At 39.3% G+C, this 26,988-nt stretch overlaps 1 protein-coding gene across 1 annotated transcript in view; it reads left to right on the plus strand.

Moving 5' to 3' along the window:
• Positions 1-3,029: 3,029 nt before the first annotated feature.
• Positions 3,030-26,988, plus strand: part of PTPRZ1 (protein tyrosine phosphatase receptor type Z1) — a 188,667-nt gene continuing 164,708 nt past the window's right edge. The window contains exon 1 of the mRNA XM_039239659.1: positions 3,030-3,184. Coding sequence (XP_039095590.1) covers positions 3,127-3,184 — 58 coding nt within the window. The 5' untranslated portion in view covers positions 3,030-3,126. The remainder of the gene's footprint in view (positions 3,185-26,988) is intronic.

The following is a 26,988-nucleotide window of genomic DNA, read 5'->3' on the forward strand; positions in this document are numbered from 1 at the left end:
TATTCTTCCAGGAATGTTCGAAACTCTGCATGTAAACACATATTCTCAGGACTGAAATGTGATTGACATGATAGGACATAATATAAATAATCTTGACCAGGACACACACACGCGTGATATAAATATAAAATACATTTTTATATAATATGTATTATAGAATACATATTTTATATTTATATCTATCTATGTATGAATAAATAGGTAGATACAAAAATAAATTTACACTGTGGATGAAACCATGTGGTTTTAGAGGTTTATAACTCTAATTCACAATGGCTAATGTATTCGGACTATGATGTGTGGTAAGACGTCTCAGAAATGATCATGACCCCCCCCGCAATAAAATTGTGAAATGTGAGATACAATATGTTTTTGTTGTTGCCGCCCTTCTGATATGTTCTCTCCTCCCACACCTGGGCTGTTGCAATGACCTAATTTTCTAAGGACCTGACCTCCAGAGCCTCCCACTCCATCACCCTTCCCCTGACTATCAGATCCACATTGGCTGGTCCTCCAAGTCCATTTTCCCTTGTTGTCACTCAGTCACATAGACGTGGTTGCCATTCTTCTCCTCATGCAAACGTTAATAACAACTTCACTACTCCCCAAGGTGACTTTTGTGCCTTCCCAGGTGGGTGACAATCTTTTAAAATATGGCAATGGAATTAGTAGAAACCACAGGATCCACCTGCCCTTTTTACCAGTGTAACTTTGATTTCATCAGTCCCTTTGTTTTGTGACCTAACACAAAAAAGTGACTAGTGATGTGATTTTTTTTTGATGAAGAGAGGGGAGTTAGGATGATATTTATTACTGTTGGATTGTTCTGGCAGCCTGCTGGCGTAGACTTGGTAACTGAGACCTCCTGTAATACCATGCATGCCCCAGAGCAAACCTACCTTCTAAACAGCTGAAGTTCTCAGAAGTTCTTTCGTGGTTCTTTCTTGCTTATTGTTTCAGGTATAAGCTACTCCACTAGGAAATCAGTGTTTCCCACAGTTTGACTCCACTCAATCTGCTCAAATTTAATTCACATTGTTTTTATAGCACATGACATCTGCTTTTCATTTCTATCCCCACCTCCTTGTAGATCATTTTTTTCCCTTGGCTAGTCCTTCTCCATTAAGTACACATCTCTAGGAAACCTTCTCTGCCTACTCCAGCCCGTGTTAAATCCTTTCTCTAAGCTCTTAGTGTGTTTCTAGTTTATCTACACTTCCTGCTAATGCTAGCAAAAATTTTCTTCCCAAGTGGAGACTCACACAAACAATCATCCATCCCCATAAAAACTTACAAAAATTACATTTCTCTTCTTATTCATAGGAAAAATAAGATCAAATGTCAATTTCTTAATATTTATATGTACTCCACAGCAAACATTCCAGATAGATTGGAATTTGTTATTACACGGCTGTAATCAGTTCCTTAAGCAACAGCAAATTACACCATTAGCTCTGTACATTTAACCTAGTGTTGAAAGGCTGTGTATATTAGTGAGAACTGGTAGTAATAGTCAAAATACATTCAGAACCCTATTTTGTATGTGATAAGGTTTTTTGAAATATTTAAGCTAAAATACTATTTTTGAACCGAGAACAGGACACAGGACTACACATTGTACAGATAACCTACATCAATGGTTCCTAAGAATACAAGGGATAATTCCAGAACTTGGCTTTCTGTGCCTTAGAGCGGATTCCGAAAAGGCTCCAAACTGGGTTTCAGGTAGGTAGAAAAACATACTTCTGCCGAAAGGATATAGAAACGAAAATCTTTGAAAAGCACAGATTTTCAGGGCTCTGGGCAGTCAGGCTCATGGAGGATACCAGTTGCCTCATCTTTTCATTTAGGCTTCAAATTAATTCCAACAAACTTTTAGGGTACACCTACTATTTTTGCCTTTGTGCTAGGGGCTCGGCTAGAACAGTAAGTAAGGCAAACTCCCTGCCGTCAAGGAGCTCACAGTCTAGTGACAGAAACCACCAGAGAAACAGGCATGTCCAGCAAGGCCTTTCCAGCGCGGAGGCAGTAGAAGGTACGTATTGTATTTCTGTTGTATATTCTTCAATCGAACAATTAAAAAAAAATCTTTCCGTGCGAATCTGTGACAGGAGGCACCTCGGTAGTTCGGTCTGGGAGGAACGTTGCAAGGTTGCAAGTTACCCCCAAGCAACAGCGCACAGCACGACAGTTTGATTGGAGCCTGGGGAAGGAGGGGCAGGGTCTCATTGGTCACAATCCGGGCTGGAGATTATTTGCGGTCAACTGCCCTAGAGGTAATGGGGTTTGGAACTACTTTGGGATTTGGTAAAAAGAAAGAAAATGGAGAAGGGGCCTCAGCTTACCCAGGAGCCCCCACCACTTGCTGATTGGACCCACTTAGCATCTGCAGGGAGGACAACAATAAAATGAAAAACATTTCCAGGGGTGAACCCCGAGGGTCATTCTCTGGCTGTGCGGGACAATGGGGGTCTGGCCTCCTCTGTTCTTCGAAAAGGATGAAGGAGTCTTAATGAAGAGACATTTTCCCCGCTAAGATTCTAAACCCCAGCGGGTTCCCCTAATTCCAGAGCAGCGAAGCCACCGGCAGAGCCCAGGGGGCGGGGAGGGGTGTCGCTATGTGAACGGCACTCCGAGCCTCGGGCCCGGAGGGACAGCCGCGCCCCCTCGCCCCTCCGCCCGCTGCGCGCGACCCCGGGCGGGCTGCACGCTCCCAGCGGCGCGCTCCCGCGCCCCCGCCCCCGCCGCGGCGCGCACACGCGGGCCGGAGCGCGCGCCCGGCACACAGGCTCCGCCGCGCTCGGAGCGCTCAGACCGCGGCCGCAGCCGGCCGAGGACACCAACTCCCGCGCGCCCGCCGGCATGCGCCTCGGCTAGCGGCTCCCGGCTCCCGCGACCGCCGCGCGTCCTGCCTGCGAACATTCCGGTCTCTCTCAGTCCCTCTCCGCTCGCTCGCTCGCGCTCCCTCTCGCTCTCTCCCTGCCTCAGACACACTCACATACGCGCACACACACAATCTCACACCAGTCTATACACTGGAGGAGAAAACATTTCCCTCGCGCCCCCTCCCTCTTCACCCCAAGAAGCTGAGCAGCCGCGTGGTGGGGGCCCTCGGACCGTCTGGAAATGCTAATCCTAAAGCGCTTTCTCGCCTGTCTCCAGCTCCTCTGTGTTTGCCGTCTGGGTGAGTGACCAGACCTCGGCGGGGTTCCGTCTCCGGGATCGTTTGGGACACGGTAGGGGAGGTGTGGGGGACCAGAGAGCCCGAGATACTCGCCGCCTCCGCCGCCATCTAGCAAGGAGGGAAACGCACGGGGGGTCGCCGGGGTCCACGGCGCCGCGGCGGCGCCCCCTCCCCACCTCGCACCTCGGCCACCTTCCATCGGCCGGGGGGATGCGAGCCCCGGCGCGAACAGGGAGGCTCGCCTTTCGCGGTCGCTGTCCGCTGGGCTCTGCTCTCTCCTCTTTTGCAAAGTGTGGTTAACAGCCTTCTAGGTTCACGTAAGAAGAGAAATCAAACCAAGGTGCGGGGCTACGTACTAGATCGCGGTTTTGCTTTTAAGTTCATTTTGGACCTGGATGAAAAATACACGTGCCTGATGCGAATTACACACACACACACACACACACGCACACGCACGCACGCCCTAAAGGTGGCAGCAGGAACAAGAACCAACCTGACTTTTCAGTGTTTTCTAGTACTTTTAATTTAGTCACATTCAAGTCTGGGCAGTTACCTTTAAAAAAAAAAAGTTTCAATCAAAATGTCTATCAACGTCTGCTACTGCTGCCAAAGTCAGAGGAAAGCTGCAGGTTCATATATTTATTCCTGGGTTCCTCTTTCATCCACCACCTTCCAGGTTATACATTCAATACTGAAATTGCAGTTTGAAACAACCAGTTAGAATATGTACCTGGGGTGCAGATTCACGTGTTCTAGTCGTTTTCCAGAAGAATTGTTAAGATTGGGTTTTTACATTTTGTTTCAAAAATCTTTTTTCCCCTCATGAAGATTTCCTATTATAATGGACTCTAATAGGTTTCGAGGTATTAACCTGAAAGTTAGGAAAGGTAACCTCAGTTTGTGAATACACATATTTTACTCTTTTCTGTTAGAGGATCCCACTTCTTTTTTTTAATTTGTGACTGTTCATTATAAAGTGGATATTAACTTACATTTTTATTCGATAGATGGTGCTGCTCTTGGAATAGTAACCTTTACAAAGAGAAATCATTTTCATGTTCTAACTAATGAGAATTACATTTCAAATACGGTGATAATTGCCAACAAGCCCCCTAGATACATGGACGTAATTTAAATGCTGAACACTTTACCGAAATACTCAGGGGTGATGTGATACACAAGGTTGACATTTAAGACTTGCAGGAGAATCTGGTCCTGGTTTTCTCTAAAACCCCAGAGTTGATTCTGGAGACGGGAAGACAATTTTTGAAAGTGCTGTGCTCATCAAATACACACCTGTTGAATTTGCATTTCTATTATAGATCTGTTTTAACAAGAAAGCTAGATCCTCTTGGTACTCAGATTATTAGATAAAGTAAATTTCACTGTAGTACAGAAATAAACCAGAGAATACTGCTTTGAATATATTATGAATTTTTAAAAATTGAATTGTAATTTGCATACCATATATTTCATCTTTTTTTAATGTTTGTTTTTGAGAGAGAGAGAGAGAGAGAGAGAGGGAGAGAGGGAGAAAACATGCGAGTGGGGGATGGGTCAAGACAGAGAGAGAGACACAGAATCCAAAGCAGGCTCCTGGCTCTGAACTGTCAGCACAGAGCCCTTGACTGGGCTCAAACTCACAAACTGTGAGCTCATGACCTGCACCGAAGTCAGGCGCTTAACTGACTGAGCCACCCAAGGCTCCCCTAGTTCATCTTTTTAAAGTGTACAATTCAGTGGGTTTTACTATATTAACAAAGTTGTGCAACCATCACCTCTGTTTAATTACAGAACATTTTAATCACTCCCAAAGATATCCCATTAACAGTTATTCCTTAATGTCTCTGACTCCAGCCCTGGCAACCACTAAGCTACCTTTTCTTTTTCTATAGATTTGCCTATTTTGAGCATTTCATGAAAATAGAATCATGCAATATGTGGCCCTTGGTATCTGACTTGGTTCATTTAGCATGTTTTCAGGATTCATCCGTGCTGTAGCCTGTATCAGTATTTCTTTCCTTTTTATGACTGAATGATATTCCATTCCAGTACTCCAGTTTGCAAAGTCTTTCTTAAATAAGCATTCTTTATAGCTCATTATTTTGGATCATATGGATTTCAGTTTATTGGATGTTTTCTTTAATGCTTTGATGATGTAAAATTTAACTACAAGGAATTAAATTAATGTCTAAGAGTATCGCAAGTTTATGTAATGATATCGAATGTAAGCCTGTATTAGAACTCAAAATGTACTTTTTTTGTGTGACTGACAAATGACTACTTTTGTATTCCCCATTATAACAAAGTTGACCTTTCACATTGTTGCCCACACTTTGACCTAGGGGTCAACTAAAATGGGATGAATATTTTTATTTCAGGGTAATGTTTTGAAAAACTGAAGCATATTATCTATAAATAAAACATGCAGCCTCCATTTCAATTGTTTTCCCCTCAACATGTGCTGTAGTATTTGTGAGTATATTTATCGACTCATCTTCAGGGTCCTTCGGGCCAACAGAGTGGCCTGGCACATGGAATAGATGCTCAGGAAAGGTCTGTCACCTGAGGCGTGCTGGGTCAGATGACAGCTCCAATACAGGTTGAATGTTAGGCTGCCATTCTTACTAGTATCCTAGGACAAGTTAGAGCTTCCATTAAGGTGTTCATGTTAACAATTAAGAGTGAGTTAGCAAGGAATGACTTTACCACTTTCTATGTTTAAAATGTCCTAATGTTTTCATCTGGACATAGAGACCAACTGCTTCTTTCAAAAAACTCTGCAAACAGAAAAAATTACTATTAAATCATTTGGACTCAAATAAATCCTTTCTTTACAAGTTAATACTAGGGATCACTGGAGACTAAAGAGGAACATTATGGTGTTTTTTTTTTTTTTTTTTGGTAGGTGCAGATTAAAGATTTTTGTGGGTTCATCTATCTGGGTAATTCTATCAGAATTGGCCTGTGGCCTCCAGTGTCTGCCAGAACTAGCTAGATGACGGTTCTCACACTTGTGTAAGCATCAGAATCACCAGGAGAACTTATTAAAACACCCATTTAGGGGCCCACTCTGAAGGGTTTCTAATTTGGTAGGTCTGGGGTGGGGCCCGGGAATCTTGATATCTAACCAATCCCCAGAAGGTGGTGATGCTGTTGGCCCAGGTCCATGCTTTGACAACTACTGGGCTAGTTTAACATTTAAATGTTGGCAAAGTTTCTGGATTCATGGCAAGTCTTTACTGTGGAATTGATTTCTGATACCCAACTTAATAATATTTTTAAAAATCACATGAGTTAGACAACCTTAAATGTTATTCAACCTGAAGGATATGCTTAGTCAGAGAGGCAGAAATTGAAGATGACTCCAGGATAATTCCCTGAGTGGATTGGACTTTCTCAGGAATATTTGAGAGGTTTTCTACGAGGTGGAGAACTAATATAGTGACTTTACAACTCTGTCATTTTTTAATCTTGACCCACTGAACAGGTAATAGGAAAAACTGCAGTGGCTTTCCTGTGAGGAGGCTTAACTATGAGTCATAGAGGAGAGGTAGGTGTTTTAAGAGCTTTTAAGGAATAGTTTCTCTCAACTAATGAGGATTCAGGATCTTTGAATTAAGTGAATTATCGCCATGCAAGGTACTCTAAATTCAAGAGTTTAAACATTACTGTGAAATAGGTAATGAATCAAATTCCGAGCTTTTAAGTTATATCTTACTGCTTTACGGAATATGTTAACTACAAATTGTACTCAATTCCTTTGTGAGAATTAAATGCTTAATTTATCCTGAGTATGGAATCCGTAGAATCCAAAATGTTGTGACTCTCCACTTGGTCTATTTATTCTCTGAAAACAAATTGTAACCAGGAATAGAAAATATTCACGCTTCTTTCCCCAAATAATAACTAGTCTCCATTCAGGAAATTAATTACTTTTGATTTGCAGAGGAGCAATTTTCTTTATTTTGTCTCATTCTCCTTTTTATATAGACTGTACGTGCTTTCGCTCAGGAAGTTTGCCAGGATAAATCATTTCATTGATGAATTCATTTATGCTCTTATGCCTACGCTAGATATTGGGGAACTTTCTTAAAATTTTATGTTGTGGGAATTTTGCTTCTGGCAAAAATTCAGGTTCAGGTTTTTCCGGAAACATGAGCTGCATTTCCCCATCCCCCTTTCTCCAAATAGCTTTGTGTTATGTCTAATCTAGTAGCTTTGCTTGACCATTCATTTGCTAACGTTCAGGTTCCCAGCTTAAGGGGTAGAAATGGAACCCCTCATTCAAAACCAGAGGATCTCAAAAGAAGGACTTGGTTAAGAAGATGAGCTTGTGTCTTATTTCCATTTACCGTCTACTCGGTATTTTCCAAGGGCTGAATATTTTATGTACATTTTCTCATTTCATTCTCCTCCAAGCCATTTGAGGTAGGTGTTTTCATTTTACACATTTTACAGCTAGGAGAATGAAACACAGAAAAGTCTAAGGACCTACCTAATATCACACAGCCTGTCTTAGCCCGTGCGTTTCTTCTGAATCTTGAGACTGAGACTTTTCTCTTTTCTTTCCTAGGAGAACAGTTTGCTGTTTGGAATTTACTAGCTTGCTTCATACTAGATATGATGCTATACTCACATTCTCACATGTGCTTCCTTGCAGATCTCCATTCATGATTTTCCCCATGTGCTCCCATATTCTTGTTCCCCCATTAAAAAACAACAACACCACCACAAAACTAAGGCATAATTTACCCTTTCTAGTGTACCATCTTGGAAGTTTTGGCAAATGCATATGGTCACTTAATCACCTTCATCCAGTATTCCCATCAATACTATTTTAACTACTCTTTCATTGTGTGTTTACTAAGTTCTTGACATCTGCTAGGCAGTAATAATTAAGCAGTGTGTAAACATACGGAGTCCTAACACTCACGATGCCTCCAATCCAGCTGATCTGCTTCAGTCCCCACTATGAAAATCTTCTTTAAATCTCACTTTTAAGATACTTTAGAACTAGTTGAGAATAGTGGTCTTTTCCAAATATTTCTTAAAATGTACTAAATCTCTAAACTTCCAAATATTTTACAGTGTTTCCCACTTCATCAACAAAGTCAGTGGTAGAAGTCAGTCAGTTTAAACAACACATGTGCATGTTTGGATTGTGCTTTAACTTTTAATGTTTTTTTTTTTTTTTAATTTAACTTTTAACATTTTATTGGGAGTAATCCCTAACAACAACTTCAGGTTACAAAAGGAAATCCATTTTCACCCACTTTTGTAATCCTTTAGAGAAATGTGTAACAAACTGTATAAGGGGAAAGTTATTTGATCATACTGTGCAATCCTAAAACACTTATATTTTAGAACTGTGATTTCGAATACCATAGCAACTAGGCATATGTGACCATTTAATTTAAGTTTATTAAAATAAATTAAGTCAGTTCCTCAGTCACACTAGCCACATTTCAAGTGCTCAGTAGCCACATGTGGCTGGTGGCCGCCGCAGATAGGGACATTTCTACCACTGCAGGAAGTCTATGAACAGTACTGTTTTAGAATTTTAAAAAGCTGATAAAATGTTGTTATTATTGATAAGAAGTTGTCAACTCAATTAAAAACACTTCTAAAGTCATTAAAATTATTTGAAGCGTTGATATACTTAGGCTATCTTTGTCCTTTGTTGTGTCGACCATATAAAAATCACAGAGACATTCTGGTGACCTTAGGTAGAGAGCAGCAATAGATGAAGAAAATTTAATGGCTACTTGGTGGCCTTTGTGGACTCAGGTTGAATGGGAGAGATAGCTGCTAGCTCAGGAGTGAGTGTCCTCACAGCTAATGTCCCATAATTTGTTCTAGCATCACTATACTCTTTTCATAGTGTCTGTCTGTCTCCCCCACTGGACTGGCTCCTTGAAGGCAAAGACTGTATTTCACTAATCTCTGGACTCAACATTCCTGGATTTAATACCCACAGTTGGTGCTTAACAAATCTTTAATGCATAAGGTCATATAGAGATAATACCGTACAGCTTCATAGCAGTAGGTTTTTGCAGTTGAGATCCGCCAGTTTCCTCTTGTCTTTCCTTCTTTTTTCTTTTCTTCTATTTATTTTATTTTTGTTTTAGAGAGAGAGAGAGCACACGAGCAGGGGAGGGGGCAGAGGGAGAGAGAGAGAGACAGAGAGGGCAAGAGCAAGGGAATTTTAAGGAGGCTTCATGCTCAGCACAGAGCCGGATGCAGGGCTCAACGCAGGGCTTGATCGCACAACCATGGGATCATGACCTGAGCTGAAATCAAGAGTCAGACACTCAACCAGTTGAGCCACCCAGGTGCCACTGGCCTTGCCTACTTTTGATTTTGATCCCAGTCTTTGAGATCTGCATTCACCTTCACCCATCCATTTTTAATGATGCTTCAGGCACCAGGACTTCACTTTCTTTGATTCTCCCACAAATGCATGTAAGCATCACATAGATCCAGTAACTATCTGCATAAAAAAATGAAGTCCCCATGATTGATACTGCATGTGTAGTAGCAGGAGCAATTTGACATTTAATTATAGATGTCTTAGCACCAGTGAAGCTTAGATATGTCCCAGGGAGCAGTGTGTATGTGCCTGTGTGTGTATGTGTGTATTTGTGAGTCTGTGTGTGTGTGCACATGTTCACCTGTTAGGGAGGAGAAGATAGCGGAGGTGACGGGTGGTCAATAATGAGAAATTAAGTATCTTGAACCCATGAAGACTATATTTTCAATCAGTCAAAAGCCATCTTATTGGATTAAGTTCTCTCTTGTCACCCTGGCCATAAGAGGTAATGGCCCAAGGCAGTTCTGGAAACCAGATAGATGACAAGAAGTGCAGTTACACTATGTGGATATGCATGCTTTTGGAATTCGTCTGGAGTTTTATCATTCATCACAGAGATGATGTACTGTGCCTAGCTTAGCCCTGCACATAGAGATGTTAAGCAAATATTTGAATTGAGTTGAATTCATATGGAACAGGCAATGGCATGAGTTAGAAATACAGAAGTTAAAAACAGACAAAAGACTACTCTGTTTTAAAACTTCCTAATGTCTGGATATTTGCTTTATTTTCTCTCCCTTACCTTCCTTCCTTTCATTTTTTAAATATATTTGTATGTGGCTATTCCCTTCCATTTTCGCTTCCTGTAAGCATGAATCCAAGATTCAAAACAAAACAAAACAAAAAACCTTAACATTGCTTAGCATTTCAATGAAGAGTTTGTTAGGAGACTGTTACTACTTGATACCATTATTTAAGAATATTTTTACTGGGTTAGTATAATTTGGGGAGCTTCTTAGTTAATATAGCTTTAAAAGTATTGGTTAACATTTTTTTTCTTCCTAAAAATTCTAGTATGTTAAAATGGGCACGGTGTTTTGGGCATTTTTTTGCTTTCGATATTTGCACACAGACATACTAAAGTAAATTCAATTATTCAGGGTCCTCATTAATGTGAACTCTGGTCTCCTTCAGTAAGCATGCATCAATTTATGTACACATTGACAAAAGATAGATTTTTTTATAAGTTTTCCTGGAAATATAACTTTCATTTATTTGGAAAAAAAATTATTGATTAGGCAAACAAGAAAGATTTTCTACTAAAATATCCATGACAAAGACCACAGATAGCTCTCCCTTCTTGGAGAATCTTACTATCCTTCTCTTTCTCTGCTTTCCCCATTAACATGTACTCCAGAATTTTTCTCTTCTTTCCTGTCGCTGATTGGGCCACTTGTTTCTTAAATTCTAAGGCTCTAATGTATTTACCTCAAGATGTGGCTTGATACTGGACCTTTTCTCTAAACTGATCAACTCAGTACTGTGAGTAGGAATAAAAAAAATGTAGCTGTTTAAAATGACCTCAGTTTTGGGGCGCCTGGGTGGCTTAGTTGGTTAAGCGTCCGACTTTCGACTTTCGCTTAGGTCATGATCTCACGGTTCGTGGGTTCGAGCCCCGCGTCGGGCTCTGTGCTGACTGCCAGCTCAGAGCCTGGAGCCTGNAAATGCACAATAACTAAAGGAAGAAAACCAAAGTAGATTATATCAAAATTTAAAACTTTGTGCTTACAAGGACACCATCTACAAAGTAAAAAGTAAATTCAGGGGCGCCTGGGTGGGTTAGTCGGTTAAGCATCCGACTTTCACTTAGGTCATGATCTCGCGGTTCGTGGGTTTGAGCCCCGCGTCGGGCTCTGTGCTGACTGCCAGCTCAGAGCCTGGAGCCTGTTTCGGAGTCTGTGGCTCCCTCTCTCTCTGACCCTCCCCTACTCATGCTGTCTCTCTCCTAGAAATAAATAAAACATTAAAAAAAATTTTTTTTAAATGACCTCAGTTTTTAGTAGAGATCATGATTGCCACCAGCGTCCTGATTGTGTGCTTAGAATAACAAAATGCTGGCCAGATACAAGAACTTTCTCATGGTTTTCAATCACATTGTCATCAGAAAGTTGAGTTAGTTCTGTAGAGATATTTTCACCATCTTGCTTTCGTTAAATGGGATATGTAAAAGTGGTATTTCCCCGACACAGAGATTCTACAGACTCCTCGTCTGCCCTGAGGAGCGTATTGCACATTTGATACCATTGTTATGTTTGTTTCAGTGCAAAAAGAAAAAAAAAAGATTGAAAACCATTGATCTAGCTCAGTGGTTTGAATCCTAGCTGCACTTTGGAATTATCTGGTGTCATGAACTGACTCTTTGTATCCCTCCAACACGACTGTCTTGAAGTCCTACTACCCCATGTGTGTATTATTTGGAGGTGGGGTCTGTGAGAGGTAATTAAGTGTAGGTGAGGTCATGAGCGTGGGGTCCCCATGGCACGATTAATATTTTCATAAGAAGAGAAAGAGAAACCAGAACTCTGTTTCTGTCCTTTCAGGACAGAGTAGGAAGGCAGCCATCTGTAAGCCAGGAAGAGAGCTGTCTCTAGCGAGCCCCTTGATCTTGGACTTCTCAGCCTCTACCACTATGAAAAATAAATGTGATTTAAGCCACTCAGCCTATGGTATTTTCTTATAGCAGCCCAATCTGACTTTATACTCGGGGAACTCTTAAAACATCCTGATGTCTGGGCTCCACCCTGGATCAAGTATATGCGTGGGTGCAGAGCCCAGACATGAAGATTTTTTTTAATTCCCCCAGTGATTACAGAGTACAGCCAGAGTTTAAAACCACCATTCTAGGTCAACCTCATGATACTACTAATCTTAGTTCATTTGTCTTAAGGTAGAGATATTGGCAAGTTTTATGCTATCTTAAAACAAAGCTAGTGCCCCAGGACAAAGGCCCTGGAAAACTTCCCATCCCTCTCTCCTCTTCTTAAGGGAGCTTCAGTTTCAGGGTAACCTTAGAAGGAGGAGTATGGACTACAGTGGTTGACCTCATAGTCTTTGCAAGCCAGAGAAACTTCAAGAGGCCAGACAGTTCTTGGAGTTGATCCAAAGATTCAAGTCTCTCAGCAGGTGGGAAGAACAATTGCTTGTATCAGGACATGAGCACATAGTAGATTTCATTTTGTCAACAATATGTCAATATCCTTGTTCCCTTGTCTTGTTTAGTTTCTTTTTCCAGGTATAATTTGTTAGAATCAGAGATATTTTCTGCAGTGTAGTGGATACAAGATTTAGCTACATTTTTTCATTTCAACACTGTGGTGTGTGTGTGTGTGTGTGTGTGTGTGTGTGTTTGAAAATACATTTGCATTATTTATCAAGTCTAGGCATTTTGTTTTTACTATATTTTAAAAGCACTAATAGCTCTGTTTAAAAGTTAACAAAGATCTTTTTTACATGGTCCAAACAACTACTTCAATATAATCATTAATGGTGAGGACACAAGCACAAATCAATTCACTGAATCTTTATGGAGACCTTGCTTGTAGTAAATATTTCCCCTAGGAGAATGTTCCTCCACTGGAGGAAGAAGCTTTTGCAAGACAGAGAAATCCATACGTAAGTAGCTTTCCTACATGGCAGAGGTCGTAGAACATGAATATGTGAGCTGTGAGGGAGTGTAGGCTAAATCACCTCTGGTTGCTAGGAGAAGGTGGGGCCGGATGGAAAGCCTTCAAGGTGGAAGGGGTGAAAGGGCATCAGTGGCAAAAAGATGGGATACACAGAAGCATGGAATGGGGGATGGGTGTGCTGTTTAGAGAGAGGGAAAAAAATCGGGAGAGGTATGTATTAGTGGCGAAGTCTCAGGTAACAGGCAGGATTTCCAATGGTTAATTGAATGATTTGGGGTTTGGAATTTATCCTGTAAATAATGGTGAACTATTGAAGGGTTTTGAGTAGTGGAATGACTTGAGTAGATCTCTTTATTTTAGGAAGATAACTAGAGTATCAATATTGGGTAGATTGGAGCAGAATGAGACTAGGAATCAGGAAGCTCAATTTAAAGGCTGGTATAGTGTGACAGTCAAAGGAGAAATTTGATGGATCATTTGGAGGTATAATAATACCATCCTCTTTATATAATACCTTAATGATTAACAGGTACATCAAATACATCAGCTCATTTGATATAAGTGCAATTGGCATAATTGCTGGGTCTTGGTAAGTCATGGTAGTCTTCAAGGGAATGTCCTCCCTGGAAAGTTAAAGGTGTAGGAAAGACCATATAGAGTCAAAGAAATATCCATTAAGAACAAGTAGAGGCAAGCAAATGCATACTGTTCTACTGAAATTGATAATTGGAAGGAAAGAAAAGAGAGAGAAATAGAGCCTGGTAGCTTGAAGATTGCTCATTTATTGAATGGTAGAACTTCAGATTTGCTACATATGATGTAGGAGTTAAAGCTAAACATTTCTTCTGAAATGATTAATTCAGGGCCTTAAGAATTAATAAGAAGAAATGGTACCGCTTAACATGATCTATTTAAAAAATTTTTTTAATTTAAGTAATATCTATACCCAATGTGGGGTTCAAACTCATGACCCTGAGATCAAGAGTCATCTGCCCCTCCAACTGAGCCAACTGGGCACCCCTAAAATGATCTATTTTTATCTGTTTTAGGAGAGGTCATAGTAACAACAACAAAAAACAAACAAACAAAAAAACTTTTTTTTCCATAAGGATGGGAAGAATTTGAGTATATTCATAGTGTCAGACTAATTTTATCAAGTCTTATCAAAACTATTTACTTCACCTCTAAAATTCTTATATTTGTGCTATTAAAAATAAGTGCCAGATACTGCTTAGACATTTCAGTCAGCTGTCTGCCAATAAATAGGCTTTCCTAGTATCCACAATTTCAGATGGCTTGAAGGTATCATATTCATATCACATAGACTATTTCATAAATTGCTTGCAACTTGTGTTTTACATAAAAACAGCCCAATGAAAAATAATCCATAGAATAATCTTCCCAGAATTTTTAAAATTGACTTTAGCAGTTTTTTTTTTAAATTCATGAAAAATGCAATAGGAATTTGTCACATACTGTATATCTCTTAACATGTATTAAGGATACATGAAGTAATAAATTAACAAATCTAATTTATGAAAAATTTAGGAAAGCAATAATGTGACACCTGTCAAGAATGGAAATGTTGCTGTGTATTAACTTGCATAATCAGTAATGTATTTATTATTGTGCTATGTAAAAGTCGGATACAAGACTTCTGTATGTAAGATATATGGCTAAATAGATTCTTAATGAGTAATATTTGGTTTTGGTAATATTTCCTTTGATGGCTTTCAGAGTGACTAAATGACATGTGGTATGTATGATATATATTTGCATAACTATTTTTATGTATTTGTATGCACATATGCATGTATTTTATATCTGCACACATGTATATATATACACCATAAATAAATAAGGAATATATATATTTTTCAGCTTCTCAATGCTTTTATGCCTTATTTTGAACAGTAAAAGATTAAATCCTTTGGGAAAATTATTAAGCTTAATGGTAGGAATTATCCTGGATATGTTCAGCCTTACTTTTTCATTCCTCCAACATAAAGAAAGGAGAGGAAGATGGTCGGCTTCTTCTGTGAGCTGAATACAGTTCTGTCCCTCTACAAGGGGTCAAGTCCAAGTGAGATCAATAGAACTCATTTCACCAGAGCTTTATTGAACAGCTACTGTGTGCTTAACACTGTGTTTGGACTTCAATAGTTTTTCTTTTTGATGAGCGAATCTGGTTGCAGATATCATATGAACCCTGGTGGGAGCACACCAGAATGGAAAATAATGAAATAAATGTTAGATTGTATGAATCAGATTTTAAGTGTGTGGAAAATCATATAAAGGGAAGAAAAAGATGTAAATTCATTTTTAAAATGTCTCTCTGGGCATATGAGTAGCACTTTTCCTTGTGAACATGGAACATTTACTGTACATTTCAATAATTTAAGCTTCTTTTGTGTTCTCTCACACACCCCTCCTTTTAAAAAAAAAATTATTTATTTTTGAGAGACAGAGAGAAACAGAGCACAAGCAAGGAAGAGGCAGAGATTAAAGGGACACCAAATCTGAAGCAAGCTCCAGGTTCTGAGCTGTCAGCACAGAGCCTGATGTGGGGCTCGAACTCACAAACTGTGAGATCATGACCTGAGCTGCAGTCAGACACTTAACCAACTGAGCCACCCAGACGCCCCACACCCCTCCTTTTTGTTGTTGTTGTTCTATACCAAACAAAACAACACATCTTTATTACTCATTTTAGATTATTCACTCAAAGAGAAGCTTGAACCCCCAAACCACACTGCTTTTGCAGCTCTAGTCTGAAATGCATTTAATTCTCCTCAATATTCTGCACTGCCACATTCAAAAAATAGGGTAAGCAGCAAAACATATAGTAAAATGTGCAAGTTGAAACACTCTTCTTGTATGGTCTGTTTGACACCTACTGCTAAGAAAATGCCGCGTAATTGCCATAGTGAATTCTGTCCCAATTTGAGGCTTAATTTTTGGTGGTGGCAGCTGCTATTTTGTGATGAAGGCAAACTCTTAGTGCTAAGATTTCCAAGAATGACTTGATATACATATGATTCTTGGCTAAAAGTCTATCGAAAGGGGGCGAGAATTTTGGACGTAGATGTCAGTGCTGTCTGCAAAATGGATTCCTGGAAGGAAGCACAGAGAATGAAATGAAATCACTTTTAATTAGCCAAGAATGTCTAGCACGTGCTGCCCTTAAATCCTTTAAGATACAGCACAATCTGGGCATCATGTATCCCACAAGAGAGATGGCATGATCCATCTCATCAGGCTTCTTTCTTGCCTGTGATTCCAATTTGTTTTCTTCCCAACCTTTCATTACATTTTAGCTATGTAGTATTCTTGGCAGAAGACATCAACAAAACACAAGATGCTTCTTTGTTCCTTAATAATTTATTCAAATTTTTATACTAACCCCTCCACCCCCCACCCCCCAAAATGATAAAACACCCATCAGAAAGTATAAGAAAGTATTCCAGTTCCCAGCTTGGCAGGAGCTTCTCAAAGCTGGAGCTCTTCTCTCTTCTTCCCCTCTCCCTCCCCCACCCTTTACATTTTTTAATTAGAATCCTACGGCATCTGTCAATTTGAAAAAAATAAAACAACCCTTAGTTTTTACAAACATGATGAGAGATTAAGTTGTATTAGACTGAATCATCAAGCAAGTGACGATTAAAAGTTTTGTAGCCTGATAGTCCCCCCGCTATTGATAATGGCATTTAAACCCTTTTAAGGTGAGACAGGTTGGGTCTTCTCTGAATGCTGGCAGAGAAAATATACCTCTCTGCGGGGAGTTTTCCCTTAGAGATACATGGAGAGTACGGGCCTTTTTAATGCGAGGCTTTGAGACTGTAGTACACAGTCTGCTGGAGATTTGTTTTGGTGATTACATTACTGGAGAAAACTCACCAAAAATAGGTCATCAAGAAAAGATTGATCTAGACTTTCTTGTGTGGAAGTAATTATGCTTGCTTATTGCATTCTGTTTACAATCCCATATGCCAGACTATGCAGTTTTGGTGAGAAAATATGTTCACATACAGTCCCACTTTTTAGGATTTTTAGACTGGAGTTTAAGTTCTCACTGTTTAACCCTCTCAAGACTCTTCTATGGTATTCATTAATAAAGAATGAAAACCTTTCTCGTTATGCTCTTGCTTAGTCACCTATAAACCTCATATGTACATATCAGTTGATCAAAACATAGTTGGAAAGTTGTACTTTATTAAATATCACTCACACATATGCACAGAGCAACAAAAATAGCACAGATGCTTCCCTGTTAACCTAGGAGATCCTCACCAGCCTGTTTTCTTTCCAAAATGTATACAGTTCAATAAACACACTGTAATCATGCTTTGTTTGACATTAGTTATTGCTAGCCTAAGGCCAGTGTTAAAAAGGTATTTTGCAAGTTTGTAGCAATAGATATTGGAATGCTTTTAGGAATTTGCATCTTAGGAGAAGGACTTTCCTCTTACATAGTGTGTTGTTTGTCAGAAAGAAATGCTTCGGCAGCTGACTTAAGTAATGAAACACAGTAGAGGAATGAGGGTCTCCAGCAGTGGAAACCATTAAGAAAATAATGGATGGGCTTTTGTGTTGTTTCTACTCATCATTAGAAACAACCCATAGGTTGGTGTACCCTTGATAGAATATGATTTCTTTACCAGGGCATGCAAGGTACTTCCAAGCCTGAACTCAGGCTGTTTGTCCAGTGGACCTGAACCTCCATACCTATGCTCCTTCATTTTGGCTCAAGCTTTTCCTTTTTCTTTGGTGGCTTCCCATCCTTTGTGCTCCCAGTTATCTTTCACCTCCACAGTGAAATCTTCTCTAACACATCACCATTCCTTGCCAGAAAAGACAAAGCATCACTCGCATGTTTCAGTTATTTCCATAGCTCTCTTCCCCGAAGGAGTCTGGTCTTAAGAAATTAACACACTGGGCTCTAAAGACCCCTGACCCATGGAGTAGGTGCTCAGTAAATACTTGTAGCATAAATCAGTGAATGAAATTCCTTCCAAAGCAGCCACTTTAAAAAAACTGGAAATACAGTAGGATCCATCTTGTCAAATGTGAAATGTTACCACCATCTCAAATGGATGCAGCACACTTTTTAGCAGCAGAAGAAACTTGGGATCACATTTCCAGCATTTGGAATTAGAATTCAATTCACCCTCAAATTCACTCAATCCCTCTTATTTAAAAAAAAAAAAAAAGTAAAAGTAGGTCAATCAAATTACATTCTCATTTTAACAGGTCCAAGAGTCTATATAGATTTTGAAGTGAATTGGCACACGATCGCGGACAACTTCCTAAGGGCTTTTACTCTTGGCATTCAGACTTTTAAGAAAGAAAATTAAGTGATTGGAATGGAGTACAATAGTGAATGCAGAAGAAGGGAAGAAAGATGACTGTGGCCAGAAACATGAGAGAAAAAGAACTATAAGTTTCTTTATTCTAAGTAGCGGTGGGAGAATCTACTTGTTGGGCTGCACAGCGGATGCACCATTTCTATGGCTAAGTTTTCCCTATGTTTCTTGTCAAGTCAGGGTTTTAATGAAACAAAAAGATACCGGATCCCTCTCGCTAACACCTCCTCATCCTTCCAACACTCCAGCCAGTGCCAGCCAAGAGCATTTCTCTCAGTTCCTTTTCTTCTTCTTCTTCTTCTTCTTCTTCTTCTTCTTCTTCTTCTTCTTCTTCTTCTTCTTCTTCTTCTTCTTTTTTTTTTTTTACCAAGAACAAGATCTGAGATATGTGAGATCCTATTTGATTCAAGCTAGGAAAAAGCACTGTATATTTTACAGCCGCTGGTTACCTGTTGCCATCAATAGCTGTATTGTCAGAATTTTATCATGGGTCCTATGCTTCCACATTTGTGAACAGTATAAGTTTTAGATCTGTTGAGTTAAAGCTACAGTATTCTGATACCTCAAAGCTTTAAAAAAAAATGTGAAAAAAGCAGGGTTGTGCTCTGCACTGCTTGGGGGGGCTAAGAGAGACGTCCTAAAACTACATCTTGTGACAGGAATCAAAATTTGTTCTCTTTGGACTGCTGAGCTTGCTTACAGCATGGTTGGAATGTCCGTACTAAGACCTGCAAAACATGAAGAGATTATGAAGAAATAGATTTTGAATAGATTACACATAATCACAATTAGATTATGAAGAATAGACTGCTAAAAACAAAAGTCTATCAAGATGGGACAAAGGTTTAATCAAATTCTATAGAAGTTAGTGTTTTGTTCAGTAAAAATATTTATGAGACTAATAGGCAAATAATTATTTGCACAGATTTGTTTAATTTTCCAATTCTGCAGAAATAATGGTAAGAAGGGGCGCCTGGGTGGCTTAGTCGGTTAAGCGTCTGACTTTCGCTTAGGTCATGATCTAGCGGTTTGTGGGTTCGAGCCCCGCGTCGGGCTCTGTGCTGACTGCCAGCTCAGAGCCTGGAGCCTGTTTCAGTCTGTGACTCCCTCTCTCTCTGACCCTCCCCTGCTCACACTGTCTCTCTCTCCTAGAAATAAATAAAACATTTTTAAAAAAAAAAAGAAATAATGGTAAGAAAACCCAATTCAGGAAAACATGACTTGGTTAGAATAGGAGAAAAGATCCATATACATATACATAATCACATATACTGGGAAAAGTCATTATTTTATCGTAGTATAAATTGTACTAATATTGAATGATAGATGATTTCGAAAATTATTTTCAGATATAATTTGTTTTAATATGCCCAGGACTAAATGTAATCATTATAATTTAAGAAATACAAAATTAAGAGAAAATAACCCATCTGAGGGAAACAAATATAATATTCAGATGTTTTTATTGGAAGACACTGAAGAATAAAAAACAAGATGACACTGAAGAAAGCGTTTTTTGAAATAAGTAGCAATACTTGATAGGATATTAACTACTTTATTAAAAGCTTAAAAAGCTATTATTTTAGAGGTGCCTGAGTCAGCTGGGAATCTGACTCTTGATTTCAGCTTCGGTCATGATCTCATGGTCGTGGGAACAAGCTCTGCGGCAGGCTCCATGCTCAGGTGGCGTGCAGGCTCACTCTCTCTCTAAAATAAAATTTAAAAATTAAAAAGAAAATTAAAAAGCTACTGTTTAAACATTTTTTAAGTGTTATTTATTTATTTTGAGAGAGAGAGAGAGAGAGAGAGAGAGAATCCCAAGCAAGCTCTGCACTGACAGTGTGAGGTTCAAACTCATGAACGGTGATATCATGACCTGAGCCAAAATCAAGAGTCGGATGCTTAGCTGACTCAAGCACCTCTAAAATAATAGCTTTTTAGGATCAGACGCTTAACTGTCTACTACCCAGGATCTCCTCAAAAAGCTATTGTCTTGTTATATAGAGGCAGAAATGTGAGATCTGATGATGAACGGACAAGTAGTGGTAAGCTATGATTAAGGTTCTTATGGCACTTTGGGAAAATCATATTTTCAAATACAGTTAAATAGGAAGTTAATTAAATTATTGAAGTTTTAAAATTATGAACACAGATAAGAATTAGGTAGATTTAACATTCATTTTTAAGGGATACTATGTTTTCATTCTGTTGTTTAAAGAGACTTTAAATATTTTCATTACTTAAAATGAGGTTTGACTTAAACATTCAGTATGAGAAGCCTTGCACAAAATTCCATCTATATGGTTATGGTTCTTTGAAAGCAATGTTAGTCATTGAGTTATGTGTAGTCTATGTTTTTGAAAAAGCTTACTGTGACTCCAGAAGTTTTTGGTAACGAATTATCTTCTGTGCAAAAGCAGAAGGGACAGTACAGTCTTAGACGATGTAGACAAGCGTTCTGTGACTTTGGGAGGACTCCCTCCCATCCTGAAGCAAGGCTCTGTGTGAATGCTTACTATGTTTACCAGCAAAGTTCTTTCTTGAAACATTATATCCATTCATATTTGAAGTTTTGGTATTTTCTTTCAAATTATTAGCTTAATACAGGCTAATACAAATTAATCAGTAAGTGTGGTTAAAATAACAGATGTTTCTTAACATACTGTTATTTTTACCATTAAAAAAATTCTCTCAACTTCTGCCACATTTGTCTCCTTGCACTGATCGCTGAACTTTTGAAGTGTTTCCTGTGCTCACCATCTCCATTGGTTCTTTTCCCATTTGCTCCTAGACTTCCTCTACACAGCATCATTTCCAACGCTTCAAAAAACTGACCTCATCAATCTCACCAGTGCCCTCAACAGTGCTACATCCAATCGTCAGTACTCCGGTTCTCATTTTATTGATCTACAGGCAACATTTTTAGAAAATTTTTTTAACATTTATTCATTTTTGAGAGATGGAGTGCAGGCAGGGGTGGGGCAGAGAGAGAGGGAGACACAGAATGTGAAACAAGCTCCAGGCTCTGAGCTGTCAGCATAGAGCCCAACGCAGGACTCAAACTCACAAACTGTGAGATCATGACCTGAGCTGAAGTGGGATGCTTAACTGACTGAGCCACCCAGGCACCTCCCCCACCCCCCTTTTTTGACTATCTGTAAGCAACTTTTGACAGCTGTCACTTTGTTGGCAAAGCTTTGTTCACACGACTTCCAGAACACCCCACCTGCCTGGTTTTCCTGGCTGTCTCACCGGCCACCTTCCTCACTCTTGCTGGTTCCTTCTCATCTCCCAACTTCTACGTGTTGGAGTCCCTGAGACTCATTCCTTGGGATACTTCTCTTTCATGTCTACACTACTCACACTGTTAGCCCATTCCTATGGTCTCTGCATGTGTGATTCTCAAATTTATATCATTAGATCAGGACTTTTGCCTGACTTGCAGATTACAGAGCCAACTGTTCACCTTTCAAACTTGGCAGTCCCAACTTGATCTCCCGCTCTTCATCCACCCCATTTCCTAACGTCCACTGTTTTCTTTATCTCAGTAAATGACAAGTTCACTTTTTCAGTTGCTCAGGCCAGACATGTTGCAGTCATTTGGATTCTTCCTTCTCTCTCACAGCCTATATGCCATCTACCAGCACGCTTCAGTGTGTCTCCTGGATTATCTTTTCTCGTCATCTTCAGCCATCACTACCATCGGTCCAAGGTGCCATGCATCTCATCCTTGGGTTATTTCACTAGCTCTCAGCTGGTCTCCCTGCTTTGCCTCACAAATCATCCCAGCTGATTTTGTTCAGATAGAAGTCAAATCATGTCACTTCCCAATTTCCTGTTTGACTCAGAGTAGAAGCCCAGATCTCAACAGTTTTCATGAAGCCATGAATGATCTTGTGCCCACCCTGTTCCTTCTCTTCTGGCCTCTCTTGCTCCACAGCCTTGTTCTAGTTTCACTGGCCCCCTTGCCGCTCCTGAACCACCCAGGTAGTCTCCTCTGGGCTGTGTTTTGCTGTTCTCTCTGTCTGAAATGCCCTTCTATAACTCTTTATGTTCACCCCCTTACCTCTTTTGTTTTTCACTCAGTGTTACCTTTTTATTGAAGACTTTCCTGGGTTCCTTTTTGTAAAATTGTAACCACTTCCCCTAGATGGTTTCAATCACCTGGTCTTTATTTTCCTTCTTATGCTTATCACATTTATTTTTTTTTTATTTATTTTTTAATGTCTTATTTATTTCCGAGGGAGAGAGAGAGAGAGAGCATGAGTAGGGGAGGGTCAGAGAGAGAGGGAGACACAGAATTGAAATGGGCCCCAGGCTCTGAGCTACCTGTCAACACAGAGCCCGACTCAGGACTCGAACCCACAAACCGTGAGATCATGACCTGAGCCGAAGTCGGACACTTAACTGACTGAGCCACCCAGGTGCCCCTCACATTTATTCTTCTAAATTATATTCTTTCTGTCTCTCCTCATTAGTAAGCCTCAGGAGGGTCTGTGTGTTTGTTCGTTCTGGACCCTGTTTCCAGCACAGTGCCTGTCACAGAATAGGTGCTCAGTGAATAGATAAATAAAACAAATGCTTTTTTTGGTTTTTGGGTTTTTTTTTTTTTTTACTTTGATTTTCCTTGAATTCTATTTTAGCTGGTGCCACTATGTCATTCTTTAGTTTGCTTTGCCATATTCTTTTTTATTTTTTCTTTATTTATTTTAAGAGAGACAGAGACAGAGAATCCAAAAGCAGGCTTCACATTGTCAGCAAGGAGCCTGATGCCGGACTTGAACTCAGGAACCATGAGATCCTGACCTGAGCCAAAATCAAGAGTCAGACACTTACCCAGCTGAGCCCACTCGGGCGCCGCTACTTTACTGTATCCTTAAGCCATCCTTTTATTGTGTACATTTCACATAAGTTTTCATTAAACGGCTCTTAAAAAACATCATCTAGTCAATTTTTCACTTTATTTGAAATCTGTGGTTTCTTTTTAAACATCTTCCCTTCATCTTGTGCTGTGATGTCATACTTCTGTATCCTCACTGTCTACGTACTCTCTGGTCCTCGTTTTATGCCCTGTCTAGACTTTGCATTTATCTTTTCCTGGGTCATATTTTAAATTCTTCTGTAATTTTAACCAGTAGAATGCTTTAAAACTTTTTCCTCCGGTTGGCAAGAGAGAAACTGCTCCTCTGAGCCCTTCATCACAGCAGATGCATTCCCTCCCATCAATAGCCTCCTTCCCACACTCCACCAGCTTTCTTCACCTGGCTTCCTTCCACTTCCTTCAACTTCTCTATTACTCTTACTAGGTGTCATAAATACAGATTAGTCATTTAAATATAGAACATTGTTGTTAAGTCAGCATTTTTTACACTTTCTTTGGACATTTGTAATTAGTCCAGCAACCAGCTGTGTAAAGTATATCTGGATTACTTTCCTTGGAGTTTACAGTTTTGTCGTTTCATACTGTAATTTTATCATTCTTGGTTGGACTCCTCTTTGAAGTAATTGTTCAAAGGAGACTTAGGTGACTTGTTTTCGGTATCAAGACACATATGTCAAGTTCTTTTTCTTCTCCACATACAAAAGACAACCAGGATGGACACAAAATTGTTTGATTGCAACCTTTTTTCTTACCAGATATTTGTTTTTTTAATGTTATGGCTCTTAGTGTTACTGAGGAAAGACTAAGAAGTTCCACCAAAGGCCCCTTCTTTTCTGCCAGAACTGGCATATTCGATGGCTGGAAAACAAGGCACGGGCAATGGGAGTGGAGCAGCACCCTGGTTTCTTCAAAGCGGGAGGCCTGCAGGATACAAGGAGGGGACACAGAAGTCCGAGGGACTGAGACATTAGACCTACAGAAGGCACCATCTCTCCGTTGTCAAAATAATTAAATACATTAAAAATTATACATTTGCTATTTAACATGATTATTTCCGAAGTATTAAATTTGGCTTTCCTATTTCACCATTTGAAAGGGAAAGCCATGCTGTCTGATATACCTTAGAGTTCTGCAAGCATTTCTCATATATTTGTAGACCCATACACATACTCGTGTGTGTGTGTGTGTGTGTGTGTGTGTGTGTGTGTGTGTAAATTTCACGCAGTGACTTAAGAAAACAATCCAGTCTTTCTGATAAGATGCTGAGGATTTGCCCAAAATAAAGATAATTATAATTTAAACCTTTAAAAAATGTGATAACCTTTCAACAATTCTTTGAATTGTTGAAAAATATTTATTTTTATTTGTTTTTGAAAGACAGAGAGAGTCTTAAGCAGACTCCACACACATAGCCAGAGGTGGGGCTCGATCTCATGACCATGGGATCATGATCTGAGCCGAAATCAAGAGTCGGCTGCTCAACCAACTGAGCCACCTAAGCACCATAACAATATAATATTTTCTGCATGATAATGAGTTAACTTGTTCTGTCCAAAAATCTATTTCATATTGTAAAATTATTATTGCAAGTATTCATAAATTGCCTAAAATATATATAAGCAAATGTGATCCATAATTCCACTGCCGATAAATATTTTTAACATGTAAGTTTACCTCTTTCCTGAACTTTTTCTAAGTACGTATACATATACCACACACAAAAATAGGGAGAGAAGCAGAGAGAGAAAAAATGAGAAAAGCATGCGTTCTGAACAAAGTTTGCCCTACTCAAATGGTGATTTGCCTTTTGAATTTGTGTTGTGAATAATTTGCTATATTTTGTTAAACATCCTGATTTTAAACTCTGAATAAATATAGTTTGCTTGTTTGTGGGAGAAACCCTAAAGGACTGCGTTTCAGACAAGATTCACGTTTCTTTCCCTTGTCCGTGTCAGTGCAGACTTGATGGAGCGCTCACCTGCAGTCATTGGAGATGGCTGGAGCCTCACAGCGTCAAAACTCAGAGTCTTGTGTCTTGTTGCCCCACGATCTCTGGGGTATTATCCTCTTCCGTGTGTCTTGGATGGTTCACAGCCGCGTCGGAGCTCCAGCCAGTGGGAAAATAAATAGGGAAATAGCATTGTCTGCATTTCCCCTTTAAAAATACAGTATTGGAAGCTGAACTTTTTACTTTACCAAACTTAGCTGTGTGTCCACAAGGAACACCTGAACATTTAAAGTTTCTTTTAGGTGCCCAGATGCCCAGCTAAACATTTTGCTAATGTAGAAGAAAGGGAGAATGGTTGTTAAGGCCTAACTAACAATTGCTGTCAAAATAGTATTTCATTAAACTCTTCTGACCAGTTCTTTGGCCCTTATGACCGTGTATTAATGAACATCTTCTTGATTTCCTTCTAATATTAACTTCTTAATGATATGTAAGATATTCTGAGTATTTATCAGGTGCCAGATAGTATGCTAATAGTTTACATATGTTTTCTCAGCTGAATATAATAATCTTATTTGGCAACTACCCTTCTCTATTCTCATCAGGGTATAAGATTGAAGAAGTTGAGAAGATTAAGTCTTCTGAAGAATGTGTACAAGGGGAAATGAGAAGCTGTTAAGTAGCCTGGTCACTTTCATAGGCCTAATAAATGGTTGATTAACATGAGATTGAGATCCAGGACTCTCTGACTTCTGAATCCAAGCCCCAACACCTACTGTCTGATTCCTATTTGAGGTTAAATTATTGGAAGACAAAGTTCTACCACAAAAATATGCATATGTCTAAGGCTGTTGATTCAGACTGTCAGAACCACCCTTTGGAAATCAGGTAGCAGATGAGAGGCTCCTCTGTGGTTAGATATGTAGAGGCCAAAAAAAGGAAAAGAAAGAGAGAGGGGAGGAGAGGAAAAGGAAAGAAAGAAGGAAAAAAAGTTATTCTCGTTTTAGTTTGCATTTAGTTTACATTTATTGATTGATGAATAACATGAAACACATTTGCATTAATTATTATGTATGTATGTCATTTGTTGTGAATTGTCTTTTGTACAAAGCATTTGCTCTTTATCCCATTGAGAGTTTGCTCTTTTACTTCTAGATTATTAGAACTCTTTATGTTAAATCCATTTATCTATCTATCTATCAGATCCCCCCCCCCCCCGTATCCTTGGATTTTTATATACTCTACTGGATTTGGAAGACAGTATTTTGTTTAGGTTCATTACTTTTGTTGTTTAGCTTTTAGAATAATTTGGGGATTTATCATTCAGAAAGTGAATAGACTTTAAAAATGAAAGATAGCTTAAATGTCATGAGCTAACTGTTCATGGAATTATCACCCTAATTAAAAATAATAATAATACCTCTCTCCTAGAATGTGGAAGACAAGTAAAATATGTTCTATGAATGCCTTTATTTGCATCAATCAATTATCTTTTTATTTAAGTATCTTTAGCTATTTTGAGATCCAAATACTTAGAAAAGATACGTTGTTTCTTTTTGAAAACAGAGGATGCACCCTTGGTTTTAGGGCCCATAAGAAAAGGGATTGGCCT

The sequence above is a fragment of the Hyaena hyaena genome, unplaced genomic scaffold (assembly GCF_003009895.1).
Source record: "Hyaena hyaena isolate Hyena2069 unplaced genomic scaffold, ASM300989v1 scaffold_161, whole genome shotgun sequence".
NCBI lineage: Eukaryota > Metazoa > Chordata > Mammalia > Carnivora > Hyaenidae > Hyaena > Hyaena hyaena.